Below are 23,387 nucleotides of genomic sequence, written 5' to 3' on the forward strand. Positions count from 1 at the left end.
TTAAAATAAATAAGGAGGTCAGGTATGGTGATGCACAACTGTCATCCCAGCACTCAGGAGGCTGAGGCAGGAGAAGCACTGGGAGTTGGAGTACAGCCTGGGCTACCCCTGAGTTTAAGACCAGCCTGCACTACATAGCGAGACCCTATCTCAAACAAACAAACAAAAATAAACCCCGATAAGATTAAAATGTTCATGTTCACTGCTAAAAACCTGAAATCTCTCTCTTGGACTCCATCCCACGCCCCTCACACAGGCGCCGGTCAGGCTGTGCCCTGGCGAAGCGCTCAGGGGGCCAAGATGAGTTGTAGCTTAATCTTCAGATGTGTGAAGTGGCAGAGTTGTTCTGGTGGTGCCCTTTTGTTGTGCAGCATAGTTGTTTGCATCTTGTCTCTCAAGGTCTCGCTCTGTTCTATAGAAGCAGCCTCTGTCTGTTCCGGGTCCCTGGATGGCGTGGAGTACTCGGAGCGGAAGGAGAAAGGTGTCGTGAAGATGACGGTACCCAGGACACTCGCCCTCTGCTACTTGTCCTTACTGTGGCAGAGAGAAGCAGTGACTCTCTCAGATCTGCTGAGGTGAGCCCAACTTCCTGTGCAGCAATGACACCTTTGGGTATTTTGTTTGTTGCTTTTTTGAGACAGGATCTGCTCTGTAGTTCAGGCTGCCCTGAACTCACTAGGGAGGCCAAGGCTGGCCTCAAAATCTCAGGGATCCTCCTGCCTCAGCCTCCCGCATGCTGGGATTTTAGGAAGGCACCACCACATCTGACCCTGTTTTTGATTCTTCTTCTTTGTCTTCATCATCCTCTTCGTCTTCACCAGGGATTGAACTTATGACCTCACACTTGCCAGGCAAGCACATTCCTGGCTCAACCTGTTTTTGGATATTGTTAATTTCATAAGGGGGCTTAATATGTGAAAGTAGCTGAAAGGTTGGAGAAACTGAGTTGTATTCTGAAGCTTAATTCCCCCTTAGCTATTTATCTTCTCATTTTTCTTACTTTTTTGTTAGAAATAATAGTATTTACTTCACATGAGATGTAGGGCAATGAATTATCTCATGTGAAAGTGAAAGTGACATAAAAGCACCTGATCAGAAGTATTGAATTTTTTTGTTTGCTTATGTATTTGTTTCATTTTTGAGACAGGGTCTCACAATGCAGTTCAGGCAGACCTTGAACTCACTGTGTAGCCCATGCCAACCTTGAACTTGTAGCAGTCTTTCTGCCGTGGCCTCCCGAGTGCAGAGGTCGCAGGTGTGCAGCCCCACCTGCGAGTGTTAAATATTTTTTAGGAAAAGATGAATTTAAGATTAGCAAAATTAAGGACAGGTGGCTCACACCTGTAATCCCAGCATTTGGGAGGCTGAGGCAGGAGGATCGCTGTAAGTTGGAGGCCAGCCTGGGGTACAGAGTGAGTTCAAGGCCCACCTGGACTACATAGTGAGACCCTTTCTCAAAAAGACAAAAAAAAAATTAGCAAAATAGTTACCAGTAGTTGACAAAGCATGCTTTCCTGTTGAAAGAGCTAAAATACAGATTATCTGTGTTATGAAAGTTGTAAATAAAACCATGAAGAGGAGCTGCTATAAGAGGCAGCACGCATTTTGATTTTTCAAAATAGTCTACAGGATTTTATAGCTCACGAGTTGCATAACCACAGCGTGGTGTGTAAGACTTTCTCACTGGACCAATACAGCAAAATCATGAAAGTATGACTCTTCCCTCCTGTGCTCTGAGGAACTGGACTGGGTTTAGTGCCCACAAAGATTTGGAGCCAGATTCCTCCCTCTGCCATTTCTCTGTTAAATCACCTTAAAGTTATTTAGTTTCCCTCTGCTTCCATTTCCTGGCTGGTAAAAGTCATAGCCACCTCACAGGGTTGTAGGACTCTCAGCAAAACTGCATCATAAGAACCTGGTCCTCGGCCAGGCATGGTGGTGCTTGCCTGTGATCCATGCCAGTAATCCGGGAGGCTGAGGCAGGAGGATTACCCTGTGAGTTTGAGGCCACGCTAGGCTACACAGTGAGTTTAAGGCCAATCAAAACATAGCAAGGGGGGCTGAGGATTTAGCTCAGCGGCATAAGCGGCCTGTCTTGTGAGCAGGCAGTTGTGAGTTCGATCCCTGGTACCGATAAAAAGGAAAAAGACAAAAAAAATATAGCAAGACCCTGTCTCAAATTAAAAAGAACCCCTTTTGGTCACGATTGCTATTAAGTCCACCGTTGCCATCATCATCATCATCATTGTTCATTATTGGCACCCGGCTCTTTTATTAAATGAAAGGCTTCCAGTAAATGAAGGTTGTGCCTTTGAATTCGGCCACATCAGCCTATAACCAGGCCTTTCCCAAGTATGATTAACTCGGCCCACAGAGCCCGTGATTTGGGGGGGGTCCTGCCTCTGACTCAAGCTTCCGCCTGCACTGTGTGTGCATCAGGTGATATCACCCTCACGCAGGCCCTAATTACCATCCTCGCTAGCAACTCTGGCTTCTGTCTCCAGCCCAGACTTGTTGGCCCAGGGCTAGCCCCGAATATTTATCTTACAGCTGCCTGCCTGCAGGACACACTCCTTGGACATCCTTGTGCTATCTGGAGATCTCAGGGCTGCCAAGTGGCCCTGTCTGTCCCATCTGTCCCCCTGCCGTGCTTCTCCTACAGTGCTGGCTGGCTTGGTGCACACTGTACCCTGCTCCATCTTGTCTGGAGCCCAGGACATCTCCATTTCTTCCTCCCCCATGCACAGTTGGTCATTACGTGCTGTCAGCTCTCCTTCCAGAACAACCCTCAGAATCATCCCTTCCTGCATCTGAGACATCTCTGTCCTCACCCATGTTGCTTCACAGTTTCCCAGCCAAGCTCAGTGTCTGCAATCTTGTGTGGTTCCTGCCCATTTTCCTGCTGATAACCAGAGAGATCTTTAAAACCATATCCGTCTCCTCATGTCCTTGGAGCTGGGTAAAAGGGCTGGCCGTCCTGCCCAGGGTGACCCTAAGGACCTTGCGGCTGTCCTGGGCGTCTGTGGAGATCTAGGAGGTGTACTTTTAGGGGAGCATCTATGGAGACAGGGTACGGGGAGGACAGTCCTCTCCTCCCTTCACCCCTGCCCCCACACCCAGAATTGAAAACTGCTTTCTAGGAGATGGGATTTGCTAGTGGGGCGTTTCTTGTGCTCCATGAAGTATGTATTTAGGAACAGAGTTTAGGGCTTGGCAGAAGAGGAAAAGAGACCAGAACCATTCATCCCCGTTTTTTGTTTTTCTGCCAGAAAGAATTCGAAGCCATCGGTCCTCTGGGCGTGGTTTCCTGACCAGCAGCTTCAGCAGGGGCCAGGCAGGAAAGCTGGTGTCAGACCCGGTCTAGACCCACCAAGCCGGAACCAGCCGCCAGGGGATTCATAGGGACCTGAAGTCTCAGAACTACGGCTAAACTTAGAAAAATAAGTATCTAAAGGAGGGAATTGGAGCCTGGTCAGAGTCCCCCAGGCCTGAGGACAATCATGTCCGCCCTGCCTTACTCTGCTGTTTAAACTTTCTGCAGTGGCCGCAGTCTTTAAGATGGATTCATAAACCCCTTCAAGCATCCTGGAAAGGTCCCTGCCTCCCTAGCAATAATGATTATAAAGAAAACCAGCCAGCACTTATCTGTCCCCAAGTATCCCCCAAGCCTCCCTGCACTGTGACCTGTGAGGTGCAGGTGTGGGTCGAGTCCTGGCCATCAGGAAGTCCTAGGCCAGAGCAGGAATAAATGGGTCCATACGCAAACCAGAAAGTGCTCAGACAGGAAGTGCAGTTCTCAGGGGACCTAGGGTGTCGTGAAATAGCGTGATTAAAGGGCCACTTTATTTTTTTAATTACTTAATTTGGGTTTTTTTTTTTAAGATAAGGTCTCTCTCTAGCCCAGGTTGGCCTTAAACTCACAGCAGTCTTCCCGCTTCGGCTTTCCAGGTGCTAGGATTATGGGATGGGTCCCCACGCCCAGCAAGGTGGCTGTTTTGGATTGCCTGAGTTACTGCTTGGTGTTTTTTGTAAATGTCTAATTTTTGTTCTAGCAAGACATGCAATGTTATTTATAATTTAATGAAGAGTAGAATTATGATTTTTAAAAATTTTCCTTACATAACTTCTTTGAAAAAGATGTGCTTTTTGTTATTTGCATACCACGTTGCTTTGGAGGGGAGAGGGAGAAGTCGAGCTCACTTTGAATGAAAGAGGCAGCCCTTGAGACTGAGAAGTCCTGGCATTCCAGGCAGACAGACCACTAGTGCCAAACCCTAAAGCAGGAGCAGGCTGGGTACGATCGAGGGCACATGGCAACACTGCCCGGAGGAGAGCGTCAGGAGAGGGAGATTGCCAGCATGGCACAGCCAGCTCTTTGTAGGGAAAGTTACAAGTTGAGGTGTTTCCTAGATTGAAGCAGCATTCATGTGTGGTAATACACACACTTTAAAGATGTGCTGTTTGCCGGGCATAGCGGTACTCACATGATTCCAGCCACTTGTGAGGCTGAGGCAGGAGAATTCCAAGGTCAAGGCCAGCCTGGGCAATTTGGCAAGGCCCTGTCTCACAAAGTGAAAAGGACTGGAGATGTAGGTCAGTGGTAATGCCTGCCTAGAATGCAGAAAACCTTGGGTCAATCCCACACACGGGGGGTGAGGAGTGAGTACAGAATTTGCTCAACTAGGGCCGGGGATTTAGCTCAGCAGCATAAGCACCTGTCTGGTAAGCATAAAGTCTCAAGTTTGACCCTGGTACCAAAAAAAAAAAGAGAGAGAGTTTGCTTAACTAATTCTTTCCCTTTGGTTTTTTTAAACTTAAGTTTATTGGTACATTTTAGCTATTCATAATGATTGATTTATACAGTCAGTTTGTACTGAACATGACATAATTTGATTCATTTTTTTCTCTATCTCCCTATCCTCCCTTCAACACCCTTTTTTTAAAAAACAAAGTTTTTTTAAAATTTTCCCTCTGAAGTAAGATTTTTAAGAGTTTGCAAAATCAATACAGAACTCTGATTGAAGCCTTTTCTTTTTTAAAAATACAGATTTGTCGAAGAGGATCATATTCCTTACATAAAGGCTTTTCAGAATTTCCCAGAAGAGATGAAATTGTATGGACGTGACAAAGGAATCTTTGCTATAGAGGTGAATTTCTCCTTTTTTTTTTTTTTTTTTTTTAACTTTATAGCTTTCTTAATAAGTCACTAATAAGACACTGTTGTAGCTGCGTATGGTGGCACTTGCCTGTAACCCCAGCATTTAAGAGGCTGAGACAGGAGGATCACTGCAAGTTCAAGGCCAGCCTGGGCTATAGAGTGAGTTCAAAGCCAGCCTTTATTACATAGTGAGACCCTGTCTCAAAACAAAACAAAAAAATCACAGCTGTGTGGAATTCATATTCTCTGCCTGAGTTACTGCTTGGTGTTTTTTGTAAATGTCTAGTTTTTGTTCTAGCAAGACATGCAGTGTTAGTTATAATTTAATGAAGAGTAGAATTATGGTTTTTAAAAATTTTCTTTATGTGACTTCTTTGAAAAAGATGTGCTTTTTGTTATTTGCATACCATGTTGCTTTGGAGGGGAGAAAACGTTTTCTCCTGTTTGGGGAAACACAAGTCTAAGTCTTGTCTGTGTTCCCTCTTTCCCCCAAAATAAGACTGAGCTGGAAAATAATCGTCCTTGAAAATTAGAGACCAATAACAGTCAGGTATGGTAGCTTCCAGCACTCAGGAGGCTGAAGCAGAAGGATTGCTTCAGATTCAAGGCCAACCTGAACTGCACAGTGAAACCCTGTCTCAAAAAGACAAAAAAGAAAAGAAAAAATTAGAGACCAAAAATGCCAGCTCTGACCAATCAGCCTTTCCTGGCCTTCGGAAAACTAGGCCCTGTTCAGAGAGCCCCTGATGTCCCGGTTGTCAGCTGGGATTCCTCCCCAGCCTGTTGGGCTCGAATGTGTTGGAGACAGCAAGTGAAACACACACAGTTCCGGCATCTCTTCCCTCACATTAGAGAACTGTGTATGGTCCAGGGTCACATAGAGCCCTTACTGAAGTCCTGCGTGACACCCAAAGCTTGAGCATGACTCCAGTTTTATACAAGAGCCGGCGCTTTGGAAGGCGAGGTAACCTGTCCAGGCTGAACACCTGGTGTCTAGGCCAGAGTGACACTGATTTAGGCTTCATACCCATCGTGTCACCTTCTGGTCTGTCTGCCTTGTTCTTCAAAACCCTTCACTGGCCTCGGTGCAGCGAGGGCTTGTCACACTGGGTCCTGTCCAGCAGTCATTTGGAAGCGTCAGCTAGAAGGAAATGGATGCTGCAAATGCAGATAAGTCGGTCTGTGTCTCCTGTGACATTTAGGTCTCAGGCTGTTAAATAGCGGCAGCATTCTGCTTCTGCTCAGGGTGACATGGAGACTGATTAGGACCTTCAGCTCAGTGTCCTAACCAGACTCAGGTGGGAACGGTTCCAGGCTTCGGTGCTTTAGACCTCAGTTGTTACTCATGAGGAACCCACCCTGCATGGTCATCACTGTTCTCTGGAGAGGGGTCTGAGCCGCAGGCATCCTCTGGCCTGCTGCTCCTCCCCGGCATGGAGCCTTGCTGGCCATATCAGGCCTTGGGGTTGAGAGGGTTAGGGTTAGGGACCGGGTGAAGCAGCGGGAACAGGAAGCAGAGCAGAGCGCTCCAGACCAGTCACGAAACCTCCAGCAGCCGAGGTAGGGAAGGCCCAGTAGGCAGAGAAGGATTCGGTGGAAGGGGCCCGCAGTGTGGGTTTGAGTCTCCACTCAGCGGAGTGAGATGACAGTTGCTGAGCGTCGGCAAAATCAGAATAACCAAGCTTCGGTGCTTCTGAGGCCCCCAGCCCTGCTTATGTCTGTCGCAGTGTGCGTGAGCATCCCTGCTCTGAGGCACCCTGGGGCCGGTGCTCAGGAGGGCTTGAGTAGGTGACTGAAAGCCCGTGCCTTCAGAGCAGGCAGCTGCACCCTGCTAAGCGGTCCTCTGGGAAGAGCCATCTGGTCCCCGGCCCCAGTAGACAAGGCTGCATGGCTTCACATCGGTTCACTTCTCCTCCAGAGACCCGCGCTCCAGAGTCAGCGGCTGGAGGTAGTTACCAGCCTCCCCTTGGCTCACCCAGCACCCTCCCCCATTCCCCTAGCTTTCCTCCCTGCTTTCTGCCCCACCCCTTTTTTCTCCCAGAGCTCTGCCAAGTGGGATTTAACTCAGGCTCCAGCCTGGCCCTCCAGGCCAGTAATGTTTGCTTTTTTTTTTTTTTTTTTTTTTAGTACCAGGGATGGAACTCATGACCTCACACTTCCCAGGCAGGCACTTATGCCACTGAGCTAAATGCCCGGCCACTTTGTATTTTGTGGTACTCAGGCATTGTTATCACACTGTGACACTGCGTGAAGCACACTTTGCTATTGTGTGTGTGTGTGTGTGTGTGTGAGTGTGTGTGTGAGTGTGTGTGTGTAGGTATGTGTATGTTTAAAATCTATATCTTTAGGGGCTGGAGATTTAGCTCAGCAGCATAAGCACCTGCCTTGCAAGTGTGTGGTCGTGAGTTCGATCCCCAGTACCGATAAAAAAGAAAAAGACAAAAACAAATCTATATCTTCTGGCTGAATCAATCCTTTTGTTTTTGTTTTTGTTTCTGTTTTTGAGGTAGGGTCTGGTTGTGTAGTCCAGACTGCCTTGGACTTGCTTATGCAGCCCAGGCTGGCCTTGAACTGACAAGAATCCTCCTCCCTCAGCCCCCCAAACACTGGGATTACAGGCGTGCGCCACCCCCCCACCCCGGCTCTCTTCTCAGTTTATACTGAGCTTGTCTGTTTTGACAGTTTTTGCCTTTGAATGGGTTTCCTCTGCTGTGACTCTGGCTCTGCCATGAGACTCCCAGAGTGAGAGCCTTCTTTCCTCATGGTGTCTCTTAAGAAGCTTTTTTTGTTCTTTTCAGTCTTTTTCCTTTCTTCCTTCTGGTTAATTCAAAAGACCTGTCTTCCAGTTCACAAGTTCTTCCTTCTGTGTATTTCGTCTCCTGCTTTGGCACTCAACTCTATTTTTATATCATTGATGGAGTTTCCCAACTGCAGGTTTCTGGTTCTCTCTGTATCTCCCTGTGTTGAATTTCTTTTTCAGCTCATGAGTTGCTTTCCCATTGCCATTGAGATATTTTTCTGTTCTCCTGTATCTCGCTGAGGTTGTTTGAGATCATGACTGTGAATTCTTTTTCAGGCACGTCATCGGGAAATTTCTTAAGTCCGTTCCTGGAGACTTCCTGTGTCCCGTGCAATGTCCTGTTTCTTGTGTCCCTGTACTGGTTTCTGTGCATTCCGGTCATCTCTTCCAGTTTTTTGGAGGCTTTCCCTGTATGGAGAGTCCTCTGGGGGTGGATATTGGGCATGTGGGCTTTGGATCAGGATGACTGTGGCGGTGTGGTCCCAAAGTTCCTTCAGCGGTACCCTCACTGCTGGCACCTGTGGCAGCATCATGGCCTCAGCTGTGGGTGTCCAGGGCTATGGCAGCATCTTGTGGCTCTGTGAGGGCGGGACTGCTGTCTACTGGCTGTTGGGCTGGCAGGAGACATTTGGCAGGCTTTCTGACTGTGGGGACAGTGTCCAGCCCACTCTCGAGCTGGACTCTGGCGTGGAGGTGCCCAGAGCCAGCCTGTGCCATGACAGCCTCACCTGGGAAAAGGGCACCACCTCCACAGAAGTGGGGATACGGGCTGCCTGGCAGTTGAGGGTGGTCTGCTGCACCCATCTTTGCCTCCCTTCCCTCTAGCCACTTTTAAGATATTCTGCTCCTTTCTGGTTGTTGGTATGAGTTAGATTTTCAGGTGCCCTGTCCTTTTGACTAGGTTTTACCTAGCTTAGCTGTAGTTTTCATCAGATTTGGGAAATTGTCTTCCAGTATGTTTCCAAACATCTTTCTGTCCTTCCCTTTCTTTCTCTCAGCACACTAGTCACATACTAGACAGCTAGACCTTGTGCAGACCCACGAAGGCTTTTGTGTCCTTCACCCCTGGCTTGCTTAGTAGGTTTCATTTTCAGTTTCTATTGATGTGGCTTCAGAATCACTGATCAATACTTCTTGAGCTTTTAGTCTGTCTTAGATGTTCAGTGTTTTTCATGTGTAGAAATTTCCTTTCTGTTTTGTTTTATTTTGTCTTGTGGTACAGGAGATTAAACTCAGGAAGTGCTAAGCTACATCTCCAGCCCTTTGCATTTTTTCTTTTGAGCCAGGATTTTGTTACACTGTGTAGGCCGTCCTTGGATTTGAGATCCTCCTGCTCCAGCCTCCCACATAGCTGGGATTAGCACTGTGTGCTGCCACGCCCAGCTAGACCTTCCATTTTAATATTCTTTCTTCCATTTCTCTTCTTGTTATGCTAGTGTTTTCTTTTATACCCTTCAGTATATCAGGGATGTTTACTGTCATTGTCACAGTCATTTCTGGGTCTCTTTCTGTTGATTGGCTTTTCTCTTGGCTATGGATCATTTTCCTGCATCTTTAACACTGAGATTTTTTGAGTGGATACAGGGGTTGTGAATGTTCCTTGGCGATGGAGTGTTTTTTCAGCTGGGTCAGGTCAGCTGGGCCCTGTAGGCACTTGCTGCTGAGCTTTGCCAGGAGACCGCAGAGCCTCCATCCCAGGGCTGACCTGGCCACCTGCAGGCCACCCGTCCCTCCTCAGTGCTGGCCCTGGCTTCCATGAGGCTGCGCATCATCAGCTCTGCTGCTTTCCAGTGATTTCCCCGCCTCGGGTTTCTGCGGCATGTGTCCAGATCAGTTCTCAGCGCAGACTTGAGAGGACTCTGCCCGCACATGCCAGTTGCCTCGGCCACCAGGAGCGCACCATTGACCTGTCGCTGGGCCCTGCCACAGAGCAGCTTGCTCCCCCCACCCCCCGCCTGCTTCTGCCCTGCAGTTTGGGAACTGGCTGCAGGCAACTCGGGGCCACCTCTGCAGTGCTCTGGGACTGCAGTCCTGTGTCCTGGGTTGTCCGGTGCCTGATACTCTTCTCTCTGTCTTTCCCAGGTTTCTGGGTTTATGGTGGGAGGTTCATTCCCACAGCTGTTCATCTTCCAGGGCAGAAACGGAAAGAAACCTTCTGAATAGTGACTTTTCAAACGATGGGGAATAGAGTCCATCTTGGGTGCTTCTTGGGTTTAGGTAAACCACTCCTTTAAATGCCTAAATTCTTAAGTCTCAATTCATGACCATTGGTGCTCCTCTGATGTCTGCTTAATTCTTTGCTCAGGTGAATCGAGTTTTTGGAGTCACACGGTTTTGTTTGTACGAAATACTTGCCCTAGTAATAGTCCCTCTGTCATCTACTTTTTCTTCCTCAGTAATATTTTTGACAAGTCACAGTTGTATGCTTGTTTAGGGTACACTGTGATTTCTGTGTCTTGTTTCATTTTGTCTTTTGAGACAGGATCTCACTGTATAACCCAGGCTGGCCTCGAACTTGAGGTGATTCCCCTGCCTCAGCCTCCCAAGTGTGAGGATGACAGGATGACCACCATGCCTAGCCTGTGATGTGTTAATATATGCATATTGTGTAAGACAGTGAAGTCAAGCTATTTAGCACAACTGTCACTTTATTTTACCTGTCCTTTTTATGGCAAGACATTTGACATTTGCTCCCTTAGCTGTTTTGAAATATGCAATACATTGTTATCAACCATAGTGATCTTACTGTACAATGATCTCAGACCTCATTTCTCCTCTCTCTTGATCAGACTTCCATGGTTACAATTCGACACATGTATATTTTTCAAACAGTTTAAGGCAGCCAAAAGATACTGTCGAAGATTTTCTGAGAGAAATAGGAGAAAACTGTAATGGAGAACTGGGACCTAACTGGTGATTCTGTGTTATAATCTCTGAGGCCTGCAATCATTCTCTGCTAAGCAGAGCCACAATCCTGAATGGTTCTGTGTGGTCTTGTTTGCTCCTGGCCCTGTCCACCCCAGTGTCCAGCAGGCTCAACCCGGGATTCCCCTCTATTCCTGGAAGGAGATAAGAAATGAATTTTGCACTTGCCCAGAAAACCCAGTAGTGACAAAGGGACTCAGATGTCACAGTAGCCATGTTACCCTCCTGGGACTCAGTAGATGGTTTCGGGATTCTCCACTCTGCTGAACACCATCTTCAGATTCCCTTCAGTGTGATTCTGTGTCTTTGGAGCAGTTGCATGGCAAGCAGCAGAGTAGAAGACAGGCATTTCTTTTGAAGACAGTTTCCCTGTGTCATCCAGGCTAGGCTTGAACTCTGTATGTACCCTACACAGGTCCCAAACTCCTGGGGATTCTCCTGCCTCAGCTTCCCAAGTGCTGGGATGACAGGCATACCCCACCAGGCCCCACAGATCTTAAGGAAGTCTCTAGAAGGTTTTTCCCAGCTCTAATTCTGGGGCCAGAGCAAATGACTGTCTGGCGTCCGGTTGGCAGGTCCGCATGGACCAGCACCCCTTCCCTGTGTGTGTGTGTGTGTGTGTTCACCAAAAACGTGTTCCCTGTGACATAGCATGACCACCGCCAGCTTCCCCAAGGTGAGACTTCAAATGCAAAAAGTGCTTTTTCATTATTGTGTGGTAAATTTGTAGCCATTAAGATAATCCCAGCAGCCAGAAAGTCCGAGGTGAATTATTTTCTGAGTCATACTACGTGTGGGATTCGTTTTCCAGCCCTCCCTAAGTAGCACAGTGCTTCACCTTCCTCAGGACAACTCCACGCCTCGCTCCTTGCCCTCTGTCACAGGGAGTCGTGTGTTCCAGTGGGATTAACAGGTGCTCGGAGCCTTAGCCTCTTAGTCCAGTCTTAGCTCCTGAGTGACAATCAGGAGGGAAGGGCCCTGCGCTGTTTCTTCAGTAGTGCAGCAGGAAGTTGGGCCTGGCCGGCTGGGGCAGTGTCATCCGCCTTATCACGGGAGCCCGCGTTGTGTAACAGAAACTACAGCTTGGCTCTGCCTGTCTCGGAGCATTGCTTCTGGGGGAAAGTGAACTCACTGGGATATTTGTGAAACTCAATTAAAATGCTTTCCCAAGCACTCGGAGTTTCCTGCATGCCAGGACAACTGTCCGCAGCCTGTGGTCGTCTTCTTAAGAACATGCTAAGCTCGCACCAGCTTCCCGGGGAGCAAAGTGGACGCGTGTCTCGGTTGAAGTCCCGGGTGTCCCAGAGAATTGCCCTCCCCGCCCCCAGGCCCTTTAGGAGGCCCAGCATCCGCCAGTTTATTTACTTGACAGCGGCTTTTCTTCATTGTGTGCCTGCCTGGCTCTGGGTCACAAAAGCGTTCATTCACGCTTGTGTAGTGTGTTGAAACTGTGAAATGGAAAGGGCTCTCTGGAACAAAGGGAGCCTTTTCCTCCCTGGCCAGCTGAGGGCTGGTCTCAGGGCACTCTGCTGCTTCTTGGCTTCTCCACTGCAGAGCCTCCATCAGTGATGACAAAAGGTGCAATTGTGCAAGGCGATGGCTGGGAGATAATTCCGAGCTTGTGTGCGTGGGCCGCCGGGCCCAGTGCTGTCACGAGAGTGTACCTGTGGCATCTGGGCCAGGGGTGCACACCTCTGTACCAGCCCCAAGCCCAAGAGAGCTGGGGGCCCCTGCAGCCTGTCCCAGCCGTGTGGGCTGCTCCTCCCAGGAAGCTGTTCTGTGTGTGTTTTAAAGGATCCCGGCAGCTGCGGACCTGACTGTGCTCCTGAGCTGGGGCAGTGGTGGCGGAAGCAGAGGCGTAGAGCGCCTTGTTTTGCTTTCCACACCACCCGCCTGGGAGTTTCATTCCGCCCCCCTCTGCCCTGACCTGGGATAGAGTCACAGGCAGGGCCTGGAGCTGCTGAGCTGGGCATCTGCATCATCCCTCTGCCGAAGCCCAGTTCCCAGCCCAGCACAAGGCCTCTCCTGCTCCTCCTCCTCCTGCTGTCTCTACCTCTTCTGCTGCATCGGTTTCACCCATTAGCACAGAAGACAAGGCTGAAGCTCTGTTTACCTCCACTAGAAACTGTCGGTTTGTCTGGCTGAATAAGCAGAAAATCTGGGGTCTTCAGGGACACTTTGTCTACCAGGCAGCCAGAGCCCTAAGGAGGCAGGGTCTGGGCCTGCACGTATTTGTCCGCACTCTGGACAGTTTGTTCTGCCAGGGACTCAGAGACATGAGGCTTGCTCTGGTTTTTGGCCGTGACTTTATTTTATATATTTCGGGTTTTCTTTTTAATACACTAGGAATCGAACTCAGGACCTCACACTTGCCGGGCAGGTACCATGCCTTTGAGCTATATCCCCGGCCCTATTTTGTATATTTCACACCTTCAGACAAATTTCTAAATAGATACCATGCAGCATATGCATTATGCAGCCACAGTCCTTGGCCATGTTTCTAAATCCTCTCAAGAGTTAGTCCTTTTATGCTGGGCATGGTGTACATGCCTGTAATCCTGGCACTCCGGGTGGCTGAGGCAGGAGGGTCACTTGTTAGAACCCAGCCTGGGCAACTTAGCAAGTTAGTAAGACCCTGTCTCAAAATAAAAAGTGAACCAGTGCTGGAGAGGGATGCCATGGGAAGGCTCTGGAATCCACCCCCTATCCTGGGACGGGGTCACTTCCTCATCCTCAGGGAGAAGTGATGGGAACAGCACCTCCACACCCTTCCAAATGTTGATCAACAACTCTGAATCTTCTCTCTGAATGACCGAGAAGAAAAGATGTCATGCTGGTTTGGCCAAACCCACTGAGTGGCTTGGTGCTGGTGACTCATTCACTGCCTCAGAGCAGTCACGCCCCTGTGAACCTGGAGGAGGGAGGGCGCATTCACCTGCCCAGAAGCTGAGCGGATGGAAGAAGAGGCATCCCTATCTCACCCGGATGCAGGTGTATCTGTGCTGGGTTCGAGTGCCCCGCCTCGCCTCCATCAGCCTGCTGCAGCCTTTCCCAGGTCGGGCGCCTGTGCCTTAAAGACCCCAGGAAGTGTTCTGCTGCTTGGCAGCACAGTCACCCCAGAGAAAGCCAGAGCCGCTCTAGGGTCTCTGCGGGTGGCCCGTCAGCAGATTCACAGTGGAAGCCTCGCTCTGGCTCCCAATTGCATCGTGGCCTAAGTGATCCAGTGTTGCACACGAGGGTGGCAGCCCAGGTCTGGGGGCAGAGGTAGGAGTGGACGGTGGATAGTATCCAAGACTGAGCTGTGGCCACATGGAAAACAGGTAGAAAAGAAATCAGAAGCAGAAATGCCATTTGCTCAGCAGTCCCACTCAGGGTCTATGCACAAAGGAGGCCTTGAACTCCTCAAATTTCCAGCGATCCTCTTGTCTCAGCCTGCGGAGTGCTAGGATTCCAAGCAAGAGTCACTGACACCCAACAGGGCCTGGCATTTTTGATCTCTAGTTTTTAAGGCTGTTTTTTGCTGGCCAGGTCTTATTTTGAGTGAAACACAGTGGGTTTTTCCTTAAACCAATGATTAGATTCATTAAAAGGGACTGCCTAGTACTGGGGAGAGAGCTCCGCAGAGAGCATGTTTACCACAGGCAGACACTGGGTTCGGCCCTCCACACAAGACAGATGAGGCTGCTTGGGTGAGTTGGGTTGTCATGGAGATTTTTAAGGGCCAGTGGTCCTGTCAGGTTTTGTCAATTTACATCCTGTGGTGGGTTGACTTATCATCAGCTGCCCTGAGGCAGTGTGGTGCCGGGTGTGGAGGGCCTCCTGAGGATGGCTGCCAACAGCAGACAGAGAACTGGAAGGAAAGGTGGTGTTACTGATTCTTCTGGAGAAGCTTGTCTGGCTGGCTTTCCTGATAGGAACTCTGCTGTTCTATCATCAAAGGAGCTCAGGTCCTTGTCCCTGAGGACAGCTATGGTTCTTTTCTGGGGAGCTCTGGTCCTTACCTCGAGTGTCGTTTCCTGGCTCCAGTGCAGACCTCTCAGCCTGCTGGCACAGATCCTTCATCCCACTGGTGCAGACTTTCTAAGCTTCCGCCACTGACCCCGGAACCTTCGCCAGGGCAGACCGGTGAACAGACTTGCAGGAGACATGTCGTGGGCTCCAGGTCTTCCTCTGGACTCGTGGGGGCCATTGCTGTAGGATCCAGGCCCGCAGCTGGATTCTTTGGATCTCTAGCGTGTGGACAGATCACTTGCCCTCTGCTGCATTTGACTCTGGTGAATATCATAAAATAATACTACAAATTATGTGTCCTATATTAAGTCTTCTCCCTTGTAAGCCCTGACTACAGCACTTGCCTATTTCTCAAAGTCTTTCCAACTCTATTTCCCAACTAGGTTATTTCTTTGCTAAAGGTGACATCAAAGCAGCGCCTTTGTACTTATCTGGTGTTGTCTTTCCTTTCTTCCCTCACTCCTCTCCCTTTTAACTTTTACTTTTTCTTGGAGAGGGGTTGGTACTGGGGATCAAACTCAGGGCCTTTGCAGTAAGCTACGTTCCCAGCAAGTCCCCTCACCAAAAAAAAAAAGTTTTCATTTTGAGACAATGTCTCACTGAGTTGCTTTTTTTTTTTTTTTTTTGTCCTTTTGAGACAGGGACTTGCCACCTTGCTGTGCAATTCAGGCTGGCCTTCGGCTCACTCTCTTTGTGACCCAAGCTGGTCTCAAACTCAAAGCCATCTTCCTGCCTCAGCCCAAGTGCTGGGGTTACAGGCGTGCACCACCATACCTGGCTTTTCACTAAGTTGCTAAATTATCTAGGCTGAATTCAACCTAGTGATCCTCCTGCCTCAGCCTCCCAGACTGCTGGGATTATAGGCTTTTTATTGAGGTAAAACAGATATCTGGGGAAATCTTCATCTCATAAAGGTACACAGTGTGGTGAAGGTTCAGGACCCAGAAACACTGTGGTGCCTCCCGCTGGGCAGCTGTTGTGCCCTATGCTGCCTCACCCTAGGGTGGCCCAGTCCTGACTTCTGACAGGACAAGAGCAGGGCCAGGCTGCGAGCTTCCTACTTTATCCAAGTGGAGGTATTTTTTTTTTCACATTGGGCTTGGAACACTGTTTTGAGAATTCACACTGTTTGTGATCCCAAGTATGATGAGTGTTTACAAGCTTCTTCATGAATGTGTTACAGTGAAAAACACTGCCATGAATCCCCATCAGCATCCTCCCCTTACTTTGCACACACTCGTCCCATTGTCCTCGCCACTTTCCGAAGCAGCTCTGGAGTCCTCTTTCCTGAGGGTCTCTACCAGGTGGGATCAAACCTGCAGTGAATGATGCTGCTCAGTGCCGTCCAACAGAAGGCAGCTCGGAAAAACAAGACATTATCTTCTCATCCACCTCAGTCACTGAATCTGGCACTGTGCAACTTCTAGCTGTTCCCCAAAGTCACAATGACTGGGAAAGGGGGGTGTTTTGAATCTATCCAGGACAGCACAGCTAGAGACCCTCAGGAAAGAGGACTCTAGGGTTGCTGCAGGAAACAGCAAGGATGATGGGATGAGTATATTGGAACAGAGGAGGAGTTTGAGGGGAATCCTGGTGATGTGTCTTACTGCAATACCTTTTTTAAATTTAAACACACAGTTCTGTTTATTTTGCAGTCACATCTTGTGTGTCAGCCTGTGTGTATCTCTCCTGTCCTTGCTGCACATTTTGGAAGCTTCCTGCAGGGGGCTCTTACGAGCAGCGCTAGGAGGACTTACATCCTACAACAGATTCGCAGAGCACTGTGGTCAGGATCAGGCGCTGACAGGTCCTCCCGTGACAGCTCTCCTGAGAGCCCAAGGGCCAGCCTTGTACTTCACTCATGGCTCCTGACAGTGTCCTCTGTCACACACCAGCTGTTTTGCACACTCACCTCCCTCTGGACCGTGAGCTCCTCGAGGGTTCTGTGTCATTCATCTTGGTCTCCCCCCACTTCCCAGAGTGCCTGGGTGGAGCGGACCTTCCACTTAATCATTTCATGCCAGTGGGTGGGCAAAGCAGCTGATTACACACAGCACAGACATGAGGAATGTTCAGAAGTTGCAGAAATAGAAGTCACGTGGGCAAAACACAGCAGAGGCAGGCTTAAGGTACTGGACAGAATTTATTAATATTTATGAGAAAAAAAACAGATTTTTCTGAACTTACATGAGAATCTCCTGTGAAGGAGTTTTGTGGGAAATTGGGTATGGATTTTCAGCTACTAGACGTGGAGTGCAATCTAATCTCATGTAGAAGCACGCAAATGTTCCATCCCAGAGGGCTGCGCTTGTGAGCATGTGTTTGAAGATTGCAGAAAGGTGCAGGAGGAGGGGGTGAGTCAGCCATGTAGACGTCACTGTGACTCTCAGGTCTCAGCTCAATTCCTCATCTGGCTTCTTAGAGCAAGAATGACGCTTTCATCCTCATCATGGCTATAGCCAGCAGGACTTTCAGAGACAAGCAATTTTAGTGCCTTTTTTTGATTTAGTATTATAGCTTTTTAAAATCAACAAATCAAGCCAGGTGTGGTGGTGCAGCCTGTAATCCCAGCACTCAGGAGGCTGAGGCAGGAAGATCACTCCAAGCTCAAAGCTGACTTAGGCTACATAGTGAGATCCTGCCTCCTAAAAAAAGAAAAATATTGCTGAGTTAGCATAGTAAAGATTTATGGGTATTTCCTTCTCCATATTCCTCCACATTCCAAAGATTATTCAGTAACATATGATGTTAAAATCAAAACTACTCCATTCTCCTCTTTTGATTTCAGTCTTGGCCGGACTATGAGGAAATCTATAAACACACTGTTGAAATCGCCACGTTCTTAGATTTGCCCCGTTTTCCGGACATCACTAAGGACTGCTTCCTGCACCCCAACATCCTGTGTGTGAAATACCTGATGGAAGCCAACCTCCCTGGTGAGTGTGCAGGCGGCTTGGTGCAGGGCAGCAGGGTACAGGAGCTTTTCCCTGTTCCAGGCCGCCAGCGCCCCCAGAAACGCTGCATACACCATGAAGCTGCCTTTCTCTTTTCTTATTTTTTTTCCCCATTTCAAAATCCTTTCTGAAAAGGATTCAGGCCTTTCAAAATTGAGGCCATTTCGGGGTGTGGTGGCTCACACCTGTAATCCCAGCACTCTGGAGGCTGAGGCAAAGGGATCATTGCGAGTTCAAGACCAGCCTGAGTTACAAAGTGAGCTCAAGGCCAGCCTGAACTGCATAGTGAGACCCTGTCTCAAAAAGACCAAAAGGGGGCTGGGGATTTAGCTCAGCGGCATAAGCGCCTGCCTTGCAAGCAGGTAGTCGTGAGTTTGATCCCCGGTACCAATAAAAAGGAAAAAGACAAAAAAAAAAAAAAAAAAACCAAAAGGAAAAAAAAAATTGAGGCCATTACAGTGCCCAAATGCCAGGTATACTGGCACGCACCTGCCATCCCAGCACCCAGGAGGCGGGGGCAGGAGGATCTCCATGAGTTCAAGGCCAGCCTGGGCTACATAGGGAGAAACACTTCCAGGGACATTGCTGAGGAATAGAGTTCTACCTTGGCATAGGAGATTTCTGCTTGAGGGAAGGTTGGTTTTTTTCAGCACATTTGCAGAGCGTGCGCAGAGCAGCAGCATCGCAGTGTTGCTAACACCTAGCTTGGTAAAGAGTAGCAGTGTGTGAAGTATGGCGACTGTGTGACCAATCCTGGTTTGAGTGAATCCCAGAAGTGACCCTCCGGCTCTTGGCCCTTGAGACCCTGCCACTTGCAGTCCCCAGAGGAAAAGAGATGGAAGCCTCCTCCCTTCCTGGTGCGCCCTCAGCGAGCCAGGCTGTGGGGAAGCCTCACTCCGCCCATCCCTCTGCCCACCCCGGTGTGGCAGGACAGTCATGCTGCTGGCATCTGCCCGAGTTTCTTGCTAGACTGGAAATGTGAGACTGGCGGAGTCTTATTCTTAAGGGAAAATACAAACATGCTGTGATGACATCGCGACTGAAGCGGCATCAAAAATGTAGCTTATCGTATTTTTCATTATTATTTTGTGAGGCAGGGGCTTGGTATGCTACACAGGAACTCTTGGGCCCAAGCGATCCTCCTGCCTCAGCGTCTGCAGTAGCTGGGACTCCAAGCCTATACCTCCATGCTTCCCTTGAATATATTTTAAGTAGGAATACAGATGTGAAAAAGTAATATGCAAAAGTATACAATAACTATAAAAGTAAAGAGCAAATGTGGCGATATATGTACAAATATGAGCAGAAGGTTTTTACAAACAGTAACAAAAATAAGTGAAAGTTTTAAATGTATACTTTATAAAGCTTAGGAGTGTATATCCGTGCTGAGATTTCTGAAGCCACTACTGAATCAAGATTTCAGAATTGGGGCTGGGGATTTAGCTTAGTGGCATAAGAGCCTGCCTTGCAAGCAGGCAGTTGTGAGTTCAATCCCCGGTACCGATAAAAAGGAAAAAGACGAAAAAAAAAAATTTCAGAATTATGCAGTTGGACTTGTGGGAGGAAAAAAAAAAAGATTTCAGAATTTGGGAGACCTTTTTCTGTATTTTCATGGGGTGATAGATTAGAATTACTGCCCTGCATTGTTTTTTATTTATCTCTGTGGGGGAGGGGGAGACTGAGGATTGAATCCAGGGCCTCACAATGAGCCACATCCCCAGGCCCTTTTTATTTTTCTGTATTTGCTTTATTTACTTCTGTCTTCTTTTTTCCTTCTTTTATTTTTTGTTGGTTTTTTTTTTCTTTTTTTAAGCAGAGTCTTGCTGTGTAGCTCAACCAGCCCTCAAACTCAAGGTGATCCTCCTGCCTCAGCCTCCCGAGTGCTAGAATCACAAACATGTGCCACCATGCCCAGTTTATTTTTTTATTTTGAGTTAAGGGCTCGTTGATTTGCCCATGATGGCCTCAAATTTACAATCCTGCCTCAGCTTCCCACAGTGATAGGATTATAGTTGTGAACCACCATGCCCACCTATACTGTGTAGCTCTTAAGATACTGTTTATGAAGTTAATAAAAGGATTGAAAACTTGTGTTATGAAAAAAAGTGAAACAAGCCAGATTACAAAATGACATGACTGAGCCAGGGATATAGCCCAGCGGTACAATGCCTGCCTGCGAGCGCAAGGTCCTACGTTCAATTCCTAGTACCAAGAACAACAACAACAACATGACTATAATTACATGAAATTAGAAGTAAATATCCTGAAACATGAAAGTGGCTATTGCAGCCAGGTGTGGTAGTGCATGCCTGTAATCCCAGCACTCAGGAGGCTGAGGCAGGAGGATCACTGCTAGTTCCAGGCCAGCCTGGGCTCCATAGTAAGATAGTGAAACCCTGTCTCAAAAGAAAAAAAAGTGGCTATTTCGAACCAGGGGCCACTGCAGACAGTGATGGCGGCCTTGGTGAGACTTGGCCTTTACATTTCTTCAGGTTCTACGGCCTTAGCAGAGCATCATGTCTTATTTCCCAGAACTAAAGATTGTACCCAAGGCTTGCAGAGCTATATCCCCCATGCCCCACTTTAAATTTTTGAGACACTCTCACTGGGTTGCCCAGGCTGGCCTTGAATTTGGGGTTGTCCTGCCTCAGCCTTCTGAGCAGCTGGGGTTTCAGGTGTGTGCCCTTCGTGTGTGTATCTCTCCTGTCTCTCTCGTGTGGCCTCACATCTTGTGGGTACACATGTAGCTGTGCTGTAGTTTGCCAAAGAATTTAATTCCGAAGGAAAAAAAGCACTTCACATTTGACCATTTTGCTCTTCAACAGATGAAATGCACGCATTAATCCGCCAGGTGACAGAGATGACCGGCTGGGGAGAGGTGGACTCCCTGACCTTTGACCCCATCGCGAAAGCTGCCACAACTGTGAAGTATGACGTGCTGGCTGTGGCTCTCATCGTGGTGGTCTTAAAGCTGCTCTTCCTACTGGACGACAGCGTAGAGTGGTGAGAGTATTTCCATTGGATGGCAAGTGACACTTGATCCGTTCTGAGCACACGTCTGCTTTTTGTTTGTTTTGAGGCAGGATCTCACTGTGCCATTCAGGCCAGCCTTGAACTCACCGTGTAACCCAGAGTGACCCCCAGCTCACAGCAGTCCTCCTGCCTCAGCCTCCCTAGTGCTGGGAGGACAGGGGTGGCTGGCCAGAGTGGTTTTCCTAGTGTTTCCTCCTAGCCTCAGTGATTGTTTCTCCAGGAAAATTCAATGTTTCAAATACTATTTGATACTTTTCTATCCAAAGAATTCCAAATGTAACTCTTAGCTGTACCAGGTGGTGCACACCTGTAATCCAGCACTCCAGAGGCGGAGGCAGGAGCGTGGCCACAGGTTCAAGGCCAGCCTAGACCACAAATGGAGACTCTGTCTCAAAAAAATAGATAAATAAAAAAACAAAATGTACCATCACATGTGTGATTTCTAAATAAATCAGTTCGATTATTGTTCTCCCTAGGTCTTTGTCTGATCTCGCTGAAGTCAACAATGAAAAGAACAAAACAGGTACTGACTTTTCTGTGTGTCAAACTCAGAGTGATCATAAATGATGTATCAAAGATGCAGTAAACACAGGGCGGGAACTGGAATAATACATCCACACACAGGCACACGTCTGCATGCACATGCCACACCTGTCCAAGGATACATTTCAGCTTACCCCCTACCAGGTGGCAGCTGCCAGACTACCAGCGGCTCCTGCCGTGCAGAGTGCGTGGCCACTCCGAGTGCCCGTTCTGCCCGCTGGCCAAGGCCACCATGATGTCCTGAGCCTCAGTCTTGGCTCATGCTGGTCCCTCTGCCTTTTCTTCTCAGTGAAGTGGTGAATAGTAGCGATCCTCCTGCCTCAGCCTTCCCAGTGCTGGGATGATGGGTATGCACCACCACACCTGGTTGATACTTGAGTTCTTAAACTCAGACCCACTGTCCTCCTGTTCTAATTAGCGCAGGAGGCTGAGGAGCGGTCGCTTTGTCTTCCCAGAGCCTGTGCGAGGCAATGATTGGCCTCTGACCGCTGCTCTGAGCATCCAGGTGTATTGGGGCCCACAGCAGTTTTGGCTGCTTCCCCAAGGCCCGATCACAGGCCGAGCGGACTGATACTTGACCTCTCCCTTTAGACCTTGGGATGCTGTGCCCCCCGCAGGCTGGGCCGTGGTCCCTGCACTGTCGTCTGCCACCCTCTGACATTCCCGGCTGCTGAGAGGTCACACCTGGGCACTGAATGGGCCCCCAGGCCAGATGGTGCAGGTGACACCTCTGTGCAGAGTCAAAAGAGACGTCTTCATTGGGGAACCGTCCCCTTGGTCCCTGCAGGCCCTGTCATGCTGCCTTCCCGAGCTCCGCACAGCTATGGGGGAGCCTGGCAGGGCGGGACAGGGTCCGAACACCCAGTGCCAGCTAAGCCGGCTTCACATGCGTGTCACTCACTATCCCTCGGTCTGCGTGGGCTGGCATGTGGCGCTGGGTTTGGGGAAAGGTGGCGGCCCAGTGGCACTGCGGCAGCAGACCCTGTCATTGTTGTTGTCTGGAGAGGCAGATGGGGGAGGTGACGACCCCAGGTGCCATTGTGGAAATGTTCCACTCCGCCTGGACCAAGGTCCCAGAAGCCCTGTCTCACTGTCTCACTGTTGCACAGTTCGGTTCCCCCATGTCTTCGTGGCCTGTTTCTTGCAGGGAAGCCATGGTTCAGTTTCAGGAAGTGGTACCACGTCATGAAGAGGACACTGGAGGAGCAGAGGCGGAAGTGGGAGGACGCACGCGCCAAGTACGTTGTCGCTGCTTCAGAGATGTTAGGGACCACCAGGGCACCCACCCCTGAGCTGCACCCCCAGCCCCTCTTGTTTTTTATTTCTGAGACAAGGTCTCACTAAGCTGCCCGGGCAGGGCTTGAACTGGTGACCTTCCTGCCTCAGCCTCCCAGAGCAGAAGTTCCATCAGCACAGACTCATCAGTGCTGGGACTTTTAGTCTCAGACAAGTTCACCCTCAGGTGAGCTTTTCCCTGTGGGTGCTGGATCTAGAACCCAGGGCACCACATAGGCTGGACGAGGTAGAGCGATAGCCCACCAATTCCAGGCCAGCCTAACCTGCAAGGGGAAAACTCACAGTGCAGTGTGTTCCATGAGTGGTGAAACGAGCCCAAAGCCCAGGCATTCCACCTGCGGATACAGAACAGTGCAGCCATGCAGGAAGCATAGCCCTGTCCCCCAAAGTCATGCGCACATCAAGGTCATACGAGGGCCATCCACTCTGCACTGCTCACCCAAGCATGGGGAGCTCTCGTCCACAAAAGATCATTGGGCCACTGAGTATGGCCTTGTTCACCCCTGCTGGAGCCACAGCAGCTCCCAAGGGCCACGAGATAGCCCGAGTATGGGGCAGCCCCTGAGAGCCAAGCAGAGACTGAGGGCACCCCTCAGTGTGGCTCTACTTCCCTTCCAGTCACTTGCAGGGACAGAGAAGCATGTGTGGGTGCACAAGGTCAGGGCGT

General features: G+C 49.2%; 1 protein-coding gene across 3 annotated transcripts in view; it reads left to right on the top strand.

Moving 5' to 3' along the window:
* Window positions 1–23,387, top strand: part of Taf1b (TATA-box binding protein associated factor, RNA polymerase I subunit B) — a 34,037-nt gene that overhangs the window by 7,561 nt on the left and 3,089 nt on the right. For all 3 annotated transcript variants that reach the window (XR_010049111.1, XM_063254283.1, XM_063254284.1), the window contains exons 7-12: window positions 419–575; window positions 5,048–5,147; window positions 17,683–17,830; window positions 20,674–20,851; window positions 21,358–21,404; window positions 22,572–22,662. Coding sequence is in view for 2 of the 3 variants with exons in the window: in XM_063254283.1 (XP_063110353.1) it covers window positions 419–575; window positions 5,048–5,147; window positions 17,683–17,830; window positions 20,674–20,851; window positions 21,358–21,404; window positions 22,572–22,662 (721 nt within the window). In the remaining variant the exon portion in view is untranslated. The remainder of the gene's footprint in view (window positions 1–418; window positions 576–5,047; window positions 5,148–17,682; window positions 17,831–20,673; window positions 20,852–21,357; window positions 21,405–22,571; window positions 22,663–23,387) is intronic.

This window comes from Cavia porcellus, unplaced genomic scaffold (genome assembly GCF_034190915.1).
Source record: "Cavia porcellus strain 051 isolate PalLab524CR breed Dunkin Hartley unplaced genomic scaffold, mCavPor4.1 scaffold_8, whole genome shotgun sequence".
NCBI classification, from domain to species: domain Eukaryota; kingdom Metazoa; phylum Chordata; class Mammalia; order Rodentia; family Caviidae; genus Cavia; species Cavia porcellus.